Consider the following 17,604-nt stretch of genomic DNA (forward strand, 5'->3'; position numbering starts at 1 on the left):
TTTAAAGGGAAAGTCCATGGTCGTATATATTAATAAAAGGAAAGCTAAAAAATGTAACATGGGACTATATAGCATAGTAAAACTTCATGTGAAATACAAATATGGGTAATATTGCATATATAAGACAGTTTTTCTTTGAAACTGAAAAAATAGTAATTATAATAATTATAACTACTTAACTATTAATATATAATATATATTACAATATAATTATATAAATAATATAAAAATATTGTTTCTTCAATTATAACTAATACAAAATGCTAATAATAGGTAAAACTTTGGTGAGGTCAAGTTTGTGTATATGTGAATGCTATACTTTTACATGATTTTTCTTTAAACCTACAACTGCTCTATTTTTAAAAAATGATAGAAACAACCCAAGTATCCATTGACAGATGATTGGATAAATAAAATATCATATCCATACAATGGATTCAGCCATAAGAAAGAATGAAGGTTTGATGCATGCTACAAGAGGAATAAACCTTGAAAATATTATGCTGAGTGATATAAACCAGATACAAAAGACAAATTTTACATGATTTACTTATATATAATATCTAGAATAAGTAATTTCATAGAGACAGAATGCAAATTAGAGATTAAGGGGCGGGGGGGGTAGAATAAGGGGGCACTATTTGATAGGTATAGAGTTTCTGTTTGGGGTGATGAAAAGTTTGGTAATGGATGGTGCTAAAGGTCGTAAAACACCATGAATATAAGTATTACCACTAAATCGTTCACTAAAAAAATTATTTAGACATCAAAATAATTAAAACAATTCTATATTCTGGTTAATAAATACATATTTTAAATAAAAAGTTTCAAAAATTCATTTGTATAGGCCTACTTCTGGACTCATTTTGATCTACTAATTTATTTGCCTATCCTTTCACCAATACTTTACAGTCTTTATAGTAGTTTTATACTGTAACTTTATAGTAAATCATGAAATTAGTGTGAGTTCTATTTTGTTTTTCAGATTTAAAATAATTTTTGCTCTTCTAGTTTATTTGCCTTTTCATATAATTTTTAGAATCACCTTGTCAAATGATACAAAAAAATCCCACTGAGATTTTAATTGGGATTGAGTTGAATCTATATATCAATTTGGGGAAAAGTACATATTAACAATGAGTTTTCTAGTTCATGTACACACTATAGCACTCCATTTATTTTAATATTCTTAATTTCTTTTCTCAAGCATTTTCTCAGATCCCAAATCCTGCACATATTTTTGCCCAAGTATTTCACTTTCTGGTGCTATTTTAAATGGTACTATTTTTAATTTCAATTTCCAATTGTTTGACCCTAGTGTATAGAATATATTTTATTTATGTAATATTGACTGCAGCAGTCTGATATTATTTATGAATTCCAAAAAAGAGATATTATGTTTGTAAATTGGTCTGTTCCTCTGGGCGTACCCTTTGATTGTATTAAATTCAGAGGTTTCACTTTTACTTTATTAAATCAAGATTAGGGCTTTAATTTGCATTAGGGCTATTCGGTTTGAGTCCCCACCAGGCAGTCACTGGAGGAAGATACGCAGAGGAAGAGAGACAGCTCTACAAACATAGCAGAGGCCCCGGGAAGAGGGATGAGTCATTCAGCTGATAGTATACAGCTGACATTGTGAAGAGACCAGAGCAGATGAGCCTACAAAGTAACAAGCCCTGGAGAGAGACTAGCCCTATGCCGGCCTACAGCTGAGATCAGAAGAAGCAGGATCCACAGAGCCTTAAGAGGAAAAAGGAAGGCTGAACCCTCACAGATGTCACCCACCATCTTGAATCAACCCGTAGCAAGACTTCGGAAGTATCTCTTATGGTACCTTGAGTTAGACTCTTTAGGGCCTTGTAACTCAAAGCTTCTATTCCAAATAAATATCCTTTATAGGAGCCTATGGATTTCTGGTACTTTGCATCAGCACCCCTTTGGCTGACTAATGCACTGGCCGTTTATCCTCTGACCTTGCCCAAATGACTCTAGGTTCTAACGGTTGTGTGTGTGTGTGTGTGTGTGTGTGTGTGTGTGTAGATTTCACTGGATTTCTACATAGACCATCATGTGATGTGCAAACACGGTTTTATTTCTTTTCTTCCAATCTGTATGGCTTTTGTTTATTTTATTACTAGAACTCCCCGTTCAATGTTGAACATAAATATGAGAGTGAACATCCTGATCTTCTTCCTAATCATAAGGAGAAAGCATTCAATGTTTCACTATGAAATATGAGGTTAGCTGTAGGTTTTTTGTACATGCCCATTATCAGTTCAAGAAAGATCCCTCTGATACCTAATCTGCTTACATTATCATTAACTGATATTTTGTCAGTGATTTTTTTTGCAACTATGATATGACCATGTAGTTTTCCTTGTTTAGCATGTTTACTGTTGAATTGCATTGGGTAATTTAGCATGAGGAACAAACCTTGCATTCCCAAGATAGATACATAGATTATCCTTGTTATATATTACTCAATTTGACTTCCTAATATGTTGTTTAGTATTTTTAGATCTATAATCATGGGTGATATTGGACTGTAGTTTCTTTCCTGTAATGTCTTTGTCTGGTTTTGATATCAGGTAATACTTGTTTCATCAAATGAGTTGGGAAATGGCCCCCATTCTTCTATTTTCTGAGAGAGGATGGGTAGAGTTGTTATTATTTCTTCCTTAAATGATGGGTAGAATTTACCAGTGATATTATCTGAGCCTGTATTTTTTTTTTTTTTTTTTTCTGGAAGGTTTTTAACAACAAATGAAGTTGCTTCAACAGATATGACAATTAAGTTGGGTATTTCTTCTTGAGTGAGTTTTGGTAGTTTGTGTCTTCAAGGAATCTGTACATTCAATGTAAGTTTCTAAATTTATGGGCCTACAGTGGGAATTCTTAACCTGATTATGCCATTAGGGGACATTTCACAACGTATGAAGAAAAATTTGGTCATCATAACTGAAGGGGGCACTCTATGGACAGCTAGTCAGTAGAGGCAAGGGATGCTGCTAAACATCATACAATCCACAGGGTATCTCCACACAGTAAAAGAATTATCCATCCCCAAAAATCAATAGTGTCACTATTGAGAAACTCTAGACGTCCCTTATTATCCTTTTAAGGAGATATATATATCCCCTCATTCATTTCTAATACTGGGACTTTGTATCTTCTTTCCTTTTTTCTGATCAGTCCAACCACAGTTTTATCAACTACTGATCATTTCAAAGAACCACTTTTTGGCTTGAGGGATTTTCTCTATTGTTTTTCTTTTCTCAATTTCATTGATTTCTGCTCTTATCTCCATTATTTTCTTCCTTCTGCTAGCTTTGTTTTTCTTTCTCTAGTTTCTTAAGGTGGAAGGTTAGATGACTGATTTGAAACCTTTCTTTTCTAACATACACTTAGTACTATAAATTTCCACCTAGGCACTGCTACAGCTGTACTACACAAATTTTGATAAGGTATATTTTCAACTGAAAATGTTTTCAAACTTCCCTTCAAGCCTCTTCTTTAATAAATGGGTTATTTAGAAGTATATTGTTTAATTGTCAAATATTGGGGGATTTTCCAGATTATATTTTTCTTATTAGTTTCTAATTTAATTCCCTTATGTTCAGAGTACATTCTTTGCATGAAATAAATTCCTTCTAATTGGTTAAGGTTTCTTTTATGGCCTAGAATAGGTCTATCTTAAAAAATAGGTGGTCATGAAAAAAATGTGTAAACTACTATTTTTGGGTAGAGTGTTTAATAGATATGCGGCAAATGATTGTAGTTATTGTTCAGATCTTCTATATCCCTGACCATTTTCTGTGTGCTTTTTCTACTGATTATAGGGAGAAAGAAAGGTTGAAGTCTTCTAATATAACAATAGACTTATCTGTGTCTTTCTTCAGTTCCTTCCATTTTTGTTTCATGTATTCTGAAGGTCTGTTAACAGACCTCACATTTTTGTGCTTTTTCTTGGTGATTTTGCTGTGTAAAATAGTCCCCAAACATAGTGCTGAAGTGCTGTCTAGTGTTCCTAAGCACAAGAAGGCTGTAATGTTCCTCACAGAGAAAATTCATGTGTTAGATAAGCTTCATTAGGCATGAGTTATAGTGCTTTGCATTGTGAGTTCAATGTTAATGAATCAACAACAATATATACTAAATGACATGTCTTTAAATAGAAACACATACAAGACAAAGTTATATATTGATTGTTTGCAGAAATGCTGTGACCAGAGACTTGCAGAAACCTCTCTCTGTCTCCCCTGGGATCAGTGGTTCAGTACTCACTAATTCAGTGTTGATGGCAACTTTACAGAACATAACTATCACAAATAACAAAATTAACTGGAAATGTTGACCTTTATAAGAAACTGCCAAGCCTTTTCAAAAGTGGTTGTACCATTCCGCATTCCCACATACAACGTATGAGAGTTTCAACTGCTCTAAGACCTTGGAACAAGCTTTTTGCTTTAGTATTATTAAATTTTTTTATTTTAACCATTCTAGTGATTATGGAATGATATTTTTGGGGAGACTGAAGTATTTCCCCCACAAAAGGCATGTGTAAATCCCAACTCCTGGTCCCATGGGAGTATAAACAGGATCGCTAAAGATATTACTTAAAATGTGCCCAAACCAAATAAGGGTGGGCCTTAATCCAACATGACTGATGTCCTTGTAAGCAAAGGAAATTGGATATGGAGAAAGAAGTCACAGGGTGCAGCCAGATTCTGGAAGTCAGTGGAACCTGGAAGAGAAAGGAGAAGCCAGGAGATATTGCTATGTACATTGTGATGTGTCAGAAAGCCAAAGAACAAGGATCACCAGCAGCCAGCCCTGGAATGCCACAGCTTCAGGAAGAAAGCATCACCAGGCTGATGCCTCAATTTTGAACTTCTAGTCTCAAAACCTTAAGCCGATAAATTACTATTGTTGAAGCCAACCAAGTGCATGGTATTTGTTTTAGCAGCAGGAAAACTAAAACATATCTCACTGAGGTTTTAATTTGCATTTCCCTGACAACTAATAATGTTGAGCATATTTCCATGTACTTACCACCCTTTTTTTAAAAAGATTTATTTATTTCTGCCAACCCGCCTTGTTGTTCATGCATGCTGTCTGCTCTCTGCTCTGTTTTTTTTTTTTTTTTTTAAGGAGGCACCAGGAACCAAACCCAGGACCTCCCATGAGGAAAGGAGGCACCCAATTACTTGAGCCACCTCCATTCCCAGCTTGTTGTGTTTCTCATTGTGTTTCCTCACTGTGTCTCTTCGTTGCATCATCTAGTTGCATAATCTCACTGTATAATCTTGCTGCATCATCTTGCCTCACCAGTCCATTGCATCAGCTCACTTTCTTGCTTGTCTTCTTTAGGAGATACCGGGAACCAAATCTGGGAACCCCCCACATGTGGTAGGTGGGCGCCCAACTGCTTGAGCCACATCCACTTCCCACCACCCATTTTTGTATATTCTTTTGTGACATATCTGCTTTCAGATTGTCTTAATCTCCTGGATTTCTTCCCAAGCTAATATAGTATCTATATCTATAGAATGGTCATCTACAATATTAGTTTTCAATTGCTACTGTAACAAATTACAATTACTGGCTTAAAACAACACAAATTTATTATCTTATAGTTCTGTAGGTTAGAAGATTAGACATGGTCTCCCTGAGCTAAAATCATTGTGCCAGCAAGGCTGCATCCATACCCTATGCAAAATCCACCTCATGCCAATATCCCCAAAAGTCTCAACCTATATAGGCATCAACTCAAAAGCCTCAATCTTATCATCAAATCATCTAAATTAGGTATGGGTGAGACTCTGGGTATCTATCTTGAGGTAAAATTCCTCTCCATTTATGGATCTATGAAACTAGAAAACAAGTTATATGCTCCCAAAATATAATACAATGGTGGGACAGGCATAGGATAATAGCTTAGACATTTCTAAGTACAAGCTGGCAGGGTTTCTGCTGATACAAAATTCTCAAGAACCTTATGGGTCTCCTGTGTATGTATGAAGGTTCACTCCATCAGACAATGCTCCCCCGCTGATCTTTCCTAGATAATCCCATCTTTATTTTTGACTTCTGTTTAGATGGCTAAGGGGATCAATAAATCACACCCCTAAGCTCTTCAAAGACTATTTTGTGTGACTGAATACTCTCAATTGATGGTGGGTTAATCAATCAAAACAGCAAACAACTGGGACTCCTTTCCCTGAACATTTTTTTTTTGAAGACTTATTTATTTCTCCCACCCCCCATCCCCACCCCTTGTCTGTTCTCTGTGTCTATTTGCTGCGTCTTTCCTCTTTGTCTGCTTCTGTTGTTGTCAGCGGCACGGGAACCTGTGTTTCTTTTGGTTGCATCATCTTGTTGTGTCAGCTCTCCATGTGTGCAGCACCATTCCTGGGCTGTACTTTCTTTCGCGCTGGGCAGCTCTCCCTACGGGGCGCACTCCTTGCACGTGGCGCTCCCCTACGTGGGGGACACCCCTGAGTGGCAGGGCACTCCTTGCGCGCAACATTACTGCGCATGGGCCAGCTCCACACGGGTCAAGGAGGCCCGGGGTTTGAACCACGGACCTCCCATGTGGTAGACGGACGCCCTAACTACTGGGGGAAGTCCACCGCCCTTTCCCTGAACATTAACAAGGGGAGGAGTAATTAATGGTTTAAAGCAACCACACAAGCTAAATTTTTCTCTCCCTCTCTGCCTGGACCCGCCCACAATCACACCTGGGAACCCATAAACTGTTATTTTCTCCCATTTCTATTCTCTTCTCTCATTTCCTTAATAAACTGGCCTAACTAAACTGACATGTTCTTAAATTATTTTATGTACCATAGCCAAGAATCTAGAGGAAATCCAGCAACAAATATTGGCAAGCCAGCCAGAAGCAGGTAATCTTCCTCAATCCCGGCAAGGACTTGTGATCTATGAATTACAGTCTGTTTAATGCCCTCTTTTGGTTATCCATTTTAAATGAGTTACCCCAGAGGACATAATCCTGGGCTGAGGGAGGGGTTGGGGCTGGGTACGGGACCCCTCTGCATCCACGCTACATGCCCAGGCTTGCTGGTCCTGACCCCGGCCAGGAGGGTGCGGTGCAGAGGATGGGGCAGATGGGGTCAAGCTCCAGGTGCAGCGGAGCTGCCTTTTCCGGTGTGGATGGAGCGTCTCCATTCTAAAGTCCCAGACTTTTTAGCTTTGGGAGCTTGTACCCCTCCTGGGGAGCCCAGCCTCCCTACACCTTGCCAGTCCACCTTCCTATCAACCCCACCTGGTTCCCTGGTCTGGGACAGGGTGGGAGAGTAGTGGCAGGCAGAGCCGAGTTCGGTGCCGTGGGGTGGCCCATGTTCCCTTTCCCAGGGGTATCACAGACCAGGCAGCTGCATCCACAATTCACTTCAACTCCACATTTAATCTTCCTACTACTGAAGTTTTCATTTCAGGTTTTTAAATACTTTAGAATGTCTTAGAAACTGAAAATGCATTTGTTAGTGAAGTTTTGGTCCCATCCACAGCAAGGGGGAGGTTATTGTTTCAGGGCCCCAAGGCTGGGAGCTGGAACAACTGATCTCTAATCTCTTAATGCTTAATAGGCTCTTAATGTCTGGTATAGCTGAGAAACTCCCAGGTAGAGCCATAAAATGAGACTGCTTCCTAAGACCTCTGTAAGAACAGGAGGGGGGGGCAGTGAAAGGAGGGAGGTTTCAAGCCCCTTTTCCTAGGAAGAATCTCATGTTCTGGGTACTTCAGTTGGGGGGTCTGAATTCTGGGTTCAGGCATCTCCTAAGACCTAGTTTGGGCCCAGGGGTAAGGTGAGAGAAATAAATAAAAATAAATCTTTAAAAAAGTCAATACTGTCTTAAAATTGCATTTGATGTATAAATCACAAGTGAAGTGAGTTCAATTGCTAGAAAAGCAGAAAAACTTAGAAAAGTTGTTACTAATAAAATTCTTGTGGTTTAGTTAATAAAAATGCCCAATATGCTCTAAACTCAAAATTTACTAGAAACTGTAACTAAAAGTTAAGATCATTACATTGATGCCTTTATATTATAAAACATGAGAATTATATCTGAAATTGTTATAACTGGGTGGATTTAGCCTAGACTTCAGCTATTATAATAGTATTCTTCAACTAATTTACCTTTGTTTAAGGCTACTTCAGGTCTAACCACACCCTTAATTATACAAGCTATTGTGATGGTAATTATAAACTGAGTTTGCCTTTGTTTATGGTTACTTCAGGTCTAGCCTCACCCCTCGGCCTTTGCTTATGGTTATTTCATGACAAATTCCACCTCCTATGGCTCAGAGGAAGGAAAATTTAAGACACACCTGTCTCCTGTCCTTCCACTGGTATTAATGACCCTCTTTCTCTTGTGATTCCAGGTGTTTGCCTGGTGAAATTGTAGGGGTTGGACATCTACTCTTCCAGGCTGGTAGTGGAGGACTTGGGAGTGGGGGCCTCCCACCTCCAAATTTGGGATTCCTAAAAAGCCGCAATTTATGAGGGAAACCAGTTTCCCTGAGGCTTCAATGACCTCAGTGAGAGTATACTGGAATAAGTGTTGCATCCAAGATCTGCCAAAGTCAAAATGGGGCTTAGTCCTCTAGCAGAATCATTAACATCCATATGTCTACTAACAATCTGTTCACAACAATCTAGGCTTTTTCTGTCACTCTCCTCAAAATTCTTTTAGCCACTGCTTGTTGCCCAATTCTAAAGCCACTTCCACATTTTTAGGAATTTATGACAGCAGCTCTCCACTTCCAGGAACCAAAATCTGTAATTCTTTTCTATTGCTGCTGTGATAAATTACCACAAATTTAGTGGCTTAAAACACCATTTATTTATTTATTTTACAGTCTGAGTTAGAAGTCCAACAACAGTCTCACTAGGCTAAAACCAAGGTGCTAGAAGGGCTGCATTAATTTCTGGAGGCTCTGGGTGAACGTTTCCTCGCCTTTTCTAGCTTTTAGAGGCTGCCTGTATTCCTTGGCTTCAAAGCCAGCAACACTGCATCTCTCTGACCCTGCTTCCATCCTCACCTCTCTTTACTACCTTCTTCTGCCTCCCTCTTCCACTTTTAAGGACGTTATCTTTACATTGCACCCACGTGGATAATTTCAGGGTACTCTCCCTAACTGTTCATCAGTAACTTTAATTCCCCTTTGCCATAAACCTAACATTTCATAGGTCCTGGGGAATAAGACTGGACATATTTGGAGGACCATTATTCTGCCTATTACAGCTACAAGTCACATACAATGAATTAGAAGGGAAGGGAATATGACTTAAGCGACTGGGCTCCCATTTACCATATGGGAGGCCCTAGGTTCGATTCCTGGGGCCTCCTGGTGAAGATAAGCTGGCCCATGCCACAGAGAGCTGATGGCCCGCACCATGGAGAGCTGGCACAGCAAGATGATCCAATAAAGGGAGACACAGAGGAGAGACAGTGAGCAGACCAGGGAGCTGAGGTGGCTTAAGTGACTGAGCGCCTTGCTCTCACGTCAGAGGTTCCAGAATTGCTTCCCAGTGCCTCCTAACGAGAAGATGAGAAGACAAGCAGGCAGGCAGAGAAGAATGCGAAGTGAATGGACAGAGAGCAGACAGCAAGTACAGGGTAAAGCTGGGGGGTAGTAAATAAAAAAATTTTTTTAAAAATAAAATGAACTAGAAGCTGGCCTAACAGGACCCAAAGAGGGGCGTTAACATCATATGTATTTACCATTACTTGACCAATCTATTATCTTTTTTTTTTCCCAAATCTTAAGTGAATTTAACAATGTAACTATAGATTTTCTGTTTCTTACTTGTGGCAGACACTGTTAGCTGACAAATCCAATAACCAGTTTTGATTCCATTCTCCTTTGTGTGCTGCTAATATTTGGGTTATAAAAGCTAAATACTCACTTTCCAGGCCTCCTGTGCAAATAAGAACTATGACACAGTTCTGCCAAATGAAATTTTGTAATGGCCTTGGGGAAAGATACTGATAAAAGAGACAGATGGTGCTGGTCCCCCTGCCCCTCTTCCCACTCCTCTCCTGCTTTGAATGCAGTACACTACCAGGAGTTCAGGCATTTATTTTACAAAAATCTGAGAATGTCCAAAAGTACTCAAGAAACACCAGTCCTGACACTTCTGAACTCCTGGAATTAACACCAGCTACTGTTTACCTCCAAACTTCTGGTTACAAGGGGAAAATAAACTTCCATTTTGTTTAAGTCACTGTTTACATCTTGTTTTTTATTTTCAGCTGAAAGCTTTCCTAATTGAAACTACAGTTGATACATCTGCTGGTTAAACATAAGCACCCTTCTCCAAAACAATTACATAAAAATCTGATTCACTTAAATGAGCTGTAATTAATAATCGAGAAGACAAATGTTTTTTAAATAACATTTTTTATAAATTTTAAAACTATAAATTATACATACTCATTCTTGGACATTTGAAACTTATCAGAAAGTGTAAAGAAAATAGGCACAATCCCAAACACCCAGAGATAACCTACTGGTAATACATCAGTGTTATTTCCATCCATATTTTTAAATATACATATATAAAATAATTTTTGAAGTGAGACTGTATGGAATACATAGTCTTGAATCCAATTCTCATTCAGCACTTTATTGTGGACTTTTCAAAGTCATTAAACATGCTTCAAAGATATTTTCAGAAGCTTAAAATAAAATTTTTAGCAATAGTAGATACTTCAGTTGGTTTATCTTTTCCATTAGTGTAAATGAAAAACATTGCAACAAGTACCATTGCACCGAAATCTTTCTATGCCATCTCTGATTATTTTCTGAGGATAGTTCCATAGAAGTGGTATTACTGGGTCAGATACAACTTTTTCAGACATTCAAGAAATGCTGCCAAACTGCTTTCCAAAAAAACTGAATCAATTTTATAATTCTGCCTCCTGTGAACTCTCCTCACACCCTTACAAGTACTGATAATCCCTTTCTGGGGGGAAAGGAAAGGGCAATGTAGCAGTTTGATATTATTGATGAATTCCAAAAAGAAATATTGGATTATGTTTACAAACTGATCTTTTCCTCTGGGCATATTGGATTATTTCAGGGGAGGCGAGAATTCTACCACTGAACCACCAATGCCACTTTAGATTATTTTGGATTCAGAGGTTTACTTGATTAAGTAATCGGGTAAACCTCTTGTGCCAATAGGGCATTGAGTCCCGCCCTTCAGTGGGTGGGGACTCACAGATAAAAGACACGGCAAAGGACAGAGTTGGGGGGCTTTCATTGTTGGAGTTCTGATGTTGGAGTTTGATGCTGAAGCTGGAGCCCAAAGGAGAGAGACAGAACCATTCACCTGATAGTCTACAGCTGACCTTGTGGAGAGAGGCAAAGCTTAGAGAGCCTCATAGTCTACAGCTGACGTTGTGGAGAAAACAGAGACGCTGAGCCCAGAGGAACCCAGGAAGCCTGAACCCTCGCAGATGTCAGCAGCCATCTTGCTCCAACATGTGTAAATAGACTTTGGTGAGGGAAGTAACTTATGCTTTATGGCCTGATATCTGTAAGCTCCTAACCCAAATAAATACCCTTTATAAGAACCAAACAATTTCTGTTATTTTTCATCAGCACCCCTTCGGCTGACTAATGCAGGCAACCTGATAGACAGAAATATTGTAATTCCTTCTTGCATTTTTAATTTGTATCCCATTGATCATTAGTGAGAATGACTATCTTAAGATATTTAGGGTCTTTTATATTGGTTATTTTTTAAATTATCACTTGCTAGTTCTTTACACATTATGGATGCTAGCCTTTTGATGTATTTTATTTCAATGTATCATTTGCTTTTGAGTTTTTTATGTTTATAAACATTTTTAAACTTTAATGCAATCAATTCTATTAGCACTATACTTTATGATTTCTTTCTTTGCTTTAACACATAGAAATGGTTTTCACATGATGACAACCATATTTTTTTAAAAGAATACTTTAAGATATTATATTCTTTTACATTTCTTTTGCGTTCCTTACAATCAAAAGGAAAATTAGTAGAAAAGAGAACAGCAAATATTCTACTACAAATGTGTCCCATCTTAGGTTCTGATTGTTCACATACCTGCTTGTGACAATTATCACATCCTCAGAGATGGTAGCCATTTCTTTGATGGTAAGGTAACACATTCTTCTCAAGGTTTGCTGTGAAATTATTTGTAAAAGGCAACAAGTTATTCATAAGGAAATGGTTTTGTAAACTGTTAGAAGTGAAGACCCCAAGACCGCATATTTAGAAAGTGATTCTTAAAATGATTCTCATCTATCCCCACCCCCCAATTTTTAAAAATAGCTAGATGCAAAAATACTTAGAATGATATTATTTCCAAAACACAACCATTGATTCATTAATGTACTGGTTAATATCTACATGAAAAGTTTAAAAATCAATTAATTATATGGCTCTTTCTTCAGAGAGATCCAAATTTGGATTCTGAGAGCTAGAGCAATATACTGAGTCTAAGCACAGAGTTTCTTCAGTGTTAAAGACTTGTCCTGAAAAACGTATTTTTTAAGTCTTTTAAAATATGTATGGAGAGATGTATAGACTCTCTGCACTTTCCTCAGTTCAGTGTACACTGACACTTCTGAACCCTAAAACATTTCTGGCTGGATAACCAACTTCCATTTTCAATTATCGAGATTTCTAGATGGAAATCTGGATTCAAAAGAAGAGCTGAGCAAACAATAATGTTTCACCTACCCATTCCCTACTCACTTACCTCTTGGCAATAGTCAGACACCAAGTTCCTCTAGCCTATTCAGCCTCACTCCCTACCCAGTGACTTCAAATTTCTTGCAAACAGAGAAACCTAAATATATAAGATACCAATTCAGAGCCCAAGTGATGGAGAGAAACTGTTGGAGACTCTTGAGTCCATTCAGAAAAGAAAAGAGTGAGAATCCTGATGGTGATTAAACATAAATAAAATCACTCCCAAAAAGGGCAAGTCCTAAACTGAGTGAAAAAAATATTGAGGAAAGATCTGAGATCTGGCAGATCAAATTATTGACCTCTGAGAAATAAAAAGGAAAGGACTTGAGAGCACATAGGAGGCAAGGCAGTAAACCTCAGAAAGACATCAGTTATGAGAAAGAGGATGACCTTTGGAGACTTGGTGATGAAGGAAAAGGAAAATACAATAGGGAAAAAATTAAAGGTCTTATAGATACAAGAGAGAATCACAAAATTCAGAAGATCAAATAACCCCTTCAAGCCCCCAATAGAAGCATATGCAATTTTAAAAAAGACTAATAAATATGCATTTTACTATATCTGTACAAAAGGGAATGTTTGAACCAAATGAATTACTACCCAACCTTCATTCCTATCTGTATACAATTATTATTGCTGATGGGGGGGCAGTTAAGAATGAACAGAAAGTGGCAGATGACACCTAAACAAAGCTACTATGAGACAAAAATAGAAAATAAGAATTAAAATTAAAGAGCTGAAGAAAATTTGTCCTGCCCGCCCTCTTCCCCAAATTCAAAACCTATCACGAAGGGGAGCAGATGTAGCTCAAGTGGTTAAACACCTGCTTCCCATATACGAGATCCCATGTTCATCCCCGGTACCTCCTAAACACAAACAAAAGTAAACAAACAAATAAATGTAAAAATCAACTCTGGGGAGCAGATGTAGCCCAGTGGTTGAGCACCTGCTTTCCATGTACGAAGTCCTGGGTTTAATCCCCAGTACCTCCTTTAAAAAAAAACCTACCATGAAACCATATGGTGGAAAATGGAAGATGGACTGTGGTTAATAGTACAAATATGAGAGTGTTCTCTCATGAACTGTAACAAATGTACAATACTAAAACAGTGTTAATAATAGGGGATGTATGTAAAAGATATACCAAGTATATGCTATAGACCATAGTTAGGGGTAATAGTCAGATCATATACTTTCATCATCTCTAAAAATGTTCCACAACAATGTAAGGTGTTGGTGAAAAGGTGATGTATGGAATTCTGCACATTATGCATGATTGTTTTATAAACTTCTCTAGTAAATGAATAAATAAAATAAACAATTTTTAAACCTCCCATGAAGCAGAGGAAAACTGGAAAATGTAAAAAAAAATAGCTAAAGCACAGAAAAAGACTCAATAGTATTAGTCTTCAGGGAAACACAAACTAGAACCACATTTCAGATACCACCTCACACCTATGAAACAAGCTAAAACTAAAAAGACTGATAACACAAAATGTTAACAAAGATGTGCCACTAAAGCATACTGCCTAAACACACACAGAAATGCTTAATAAAATATGGGCAAAAAAAAAGGAAAATTCACAGGTGCCAGAAATGAAAAAGGAAACTCATAGGCACAGAAGATATATAAGCTGTGGGTCTTACTAGCATGGTATATAGTCCACTGAAGTCTAGGAAGAATGGGAGTATAAAAGGTATATTCATCAGGCACAAGGTAAACTATTCTAGATGACAATTCAGAAACAGCAAGTAATGAAGAGTTTGAAAAAGTGGTAAAGAGACACCGTCCCTCTCTTTGTGCCTGAGATGCAAGAGTTGGCACCTAAGTAGGTGCTGTCTGCATGTCTGGGTAATATTTGTCAATCACCCACTGCAGAAGTAGTTTTCAGAAAAGTTGTAAATAAGCAAAATATTTCAGATAATTGGAGGATAGAGAGTACTGCAACATGCACACATGAGAGAGAAAACCTTCCTGATTATTATGAAGTAGCATGATATCCCTATGAATCACATTGCCCACAGGTTGCCAAAAGACTTTGATTATATAATATATATATATGAAAGCAATCTGAGAGATCTGAATAGAAAAAGTAATCAAATTAAAAAGCGCAAAGCTAAAATTGAACTACATGGGAGCTACGATCCACAAAAACAATTTATTATTAAAAGTTCCCTATTATGGGAATGACTCTGAATTTGAGGCTGTTTGCCAGCAGTATGTTAGGTGCTGCATTGTTGGAGAAGTCAGAGTAAAGCTGCATCCATTCACTGCTGAAGGCCAACAATGATTAACATCTTTACAGTGATGTGTTAGGTTTTTCAATCAATCAGTGTGTTAAAGTGTAATATTTCATAACTCAAGGCCACAACTGTTTTTTCAACTGGCTTACTATTTCTTATCTTAAAAAATAATTTTTTATTAGATGGAAATCAGTATTCTGTTTGGCAGAAGAATTAATAAAAATCTTTGATTCAGGCAGTTTATGGAGTATATTAAATGTTCTTAAACAAATTGGACCTTTTTTTCCTATTACAAAAATAATGGAATAGGAGAGTCACAAAATATGTTTTGTGCATGTTTTTTAACACAATAATTTCTTTCCAGTACCGTAAGGTACTAATTCAGTGACAACTAGCATTCTAATATGCTTAATTATGATTTTAATAAATAATGAAATAAACATCACTTTAAGGCCAAAGTCAGTATCTGAGCCCATTGAGACTTTTAAATAACCCACCTCTTCAGTAAGTTTGATGTGGGCTATGGGTGGAAGGCTCTTTGTCTCTTCAGAGATAACCTAAGCTGAAGGCTGTGGGTGTGGAACGGTAAGAGGCTGCAGTCCTGCCCTTAGGGACAATGGCAACAGGCTCCAGTCCCAGGAAACAGTTTAACAATGCAAGGGCTATAAACTTTAAGTATTTAGGGGAAATGCAAAAACCAAATATGCTAAAAGCTTATCTAGAATATCTGGAGTCCATGCTAAAAGCTTACCTAAGATGTGGAAGATATATATGCTAATTGAAGCCTATTGAGAACTGAAACAAAGCAGCCATGCCATTTGGCCTTTCCTCGTGGTATAAAAGACATTTGAAAATCTTGTTCAGGGCTCGGGATTCAAACTGAAAGCTCCCGAGTCCGGCCGTCCGTCAATAAACCATTTTTCCTTCTCAAAATCATTCCTGAGTCCTGGCTTCTCTATACTCAAATAATTGAACTTCTCTCAAATTCTACAACAAGTTGATATGGATAACTTGCTGGACAAATGTGCCCCATTCACCTTCTCTTCTTTCTACCCAGGGCATTTTATTGAATGATACATGCCCAGTCATAGGAGTTCACAATCCTGAAGTATTCTAACTCACCCATACCTATAGTGCACACTTCTATGTTAAAAGGATGGGAAAGAATGATTTATGGAATTAATCTTTAGTGTCTTTTATTATTCTTAATTTTTGTGTTTATTTAGTTTATTTCATAAGGAAGTCAGCTCTTTTGCTCCAATTTGGATCACTTTGCCAATGAAAATTTCATTATATCCAGAAAGGACACTGTATTAGTCAGCCAAAGGGGTGCTGATGCAAAGTACCAGAAATCTATTGGCTTTTATAAAAGGTATTTATATGGGGTAAAAGCTTACAGTTACAAGGCCCTAAAGAGTCTAACTCAAGGTTACTTCCTTACGAAACTCTGTTGCCACATGTTGAAGCAAAATGGCAGGCAACCTCTGCAAGGGTTCAGCCTTCCTCTTCCCTCTTAAGACTCCATGGGTCCAGCTTCTTCTGATCTCAGCTGTGGGCTGGCATTATGCTCATCTCTATTCCCAGGGTTTAATTTCTTTCCAGCTCAGCTGCTCTGGTCTCCTCACAAGGTCGGCTATAAACTATCTGGCAAATGACTCATCTCTCTTTCCCAGGGCCCCTGCCATGTTTATAGAGCTGTCTCTCTTCCTCCGTTTATCTTCTCTGTGTATTTGCTTCCCTGTCTTCTTGATCAAGTATCCATTTATATAGCCCACAAAGGGGGTGGGGACTCAAACTAAGGCACCTTAATGATGTGGTAGAATCAAAGCCCTAATCTTGATTTAATCAAGTAAAAGTAAAGCCTTTGGATTTAAATCAATCAAAGTCTTCAGATTTAAATTAATCATGCCCAGAGGAACAGACCAGTTTACAAACATAATCTCTTTCTGGAATTCATAAATAATATCAAACTGCCAGACACTGAATGCTGTTTCATACTCAATTTTACTCACTTTGACAAACAGATGTTTTTATATGCACATATACCTCAAATATTGGATATATATTGGCTTAGATGAGAAAAAATAATTTAAAAAGTAGGAGAAAGGAAGTGGGTGTAGCTCAGTGGTTTGAACACCTACTTCCCATGTACAATGTCCTGGGTTCAATCCCTGGTATCTCCTAAAAAAAAAAACTTGAGAAAGAGAATTCTATTATGTTCAAGTCCTTAAATAATGATATGTTAGATGTTCTTTTATCAGTGTCTCAATTATAGAAAAACATCAGTAATTTCTGTATATTTTGAGATAAATGTAATCTCAAATTCATTTGGGTATGTATCAGAAAAGAATGTTTTCAGAATAAACGGGAGTATAAAAATATATCTAGAATAAAAAAAGTAGTAGAGAGATGGGTAAATATCAATAAACAACAAGAACAAAAATTCAACAGAAAATGTATGTATATGTATATATATGGGTATATATGGAGATACATATGTAAATGATATGCATGTGTGTATATATGCATATTTATGTTCATATACACACACACACATATATATGGAATAAGAGTGTTCTAAGATT

At 37.4% G+C, this 17,604-nt stretch overlaps 1 protein-coding gene across 2 annotated transcripts in view; it reads right to left on the minus strand.

The window, feature by feature from the left end:
- The window catches only part of COPG2 (COPI coat complex subunit gamma 2), a 195,533-nt gene that overhangs the window by 146,312 nt on the left and 31,617 nt on the right, over positions 1 to 17,604 (minus strand). For both annotated transcript variants that reach the window (XM_058297360.2, XM_058297361.2), the window contains exon 5: positions 12,125 to 12,204. In XM_058297360.2, the coding sequence (XP_058153343.1) occupies positions 12,125 to 12,204 (80 nt within the window). The remainder of the gene's footprint in view (positions 1 to 12,124; positions 12,205 to 17,604) is intronic.

This window comes from Dasypus novemcinctus, chromosome 5 (assembly GCF_030445035.2).
Source record: "Dasypus novemcinctus isolate mDasNov1 chromosome 5, mDasNov1.1.hap2, whole genome shotgun sequence".
Classification (NCBI taxonomy): domain Eukaryota; kingdom Metazoa; phylum Chordata; class Mammalia; order Cingulata; family Dasypodidae; genus Dasypus; species Dasypus novemcinctus.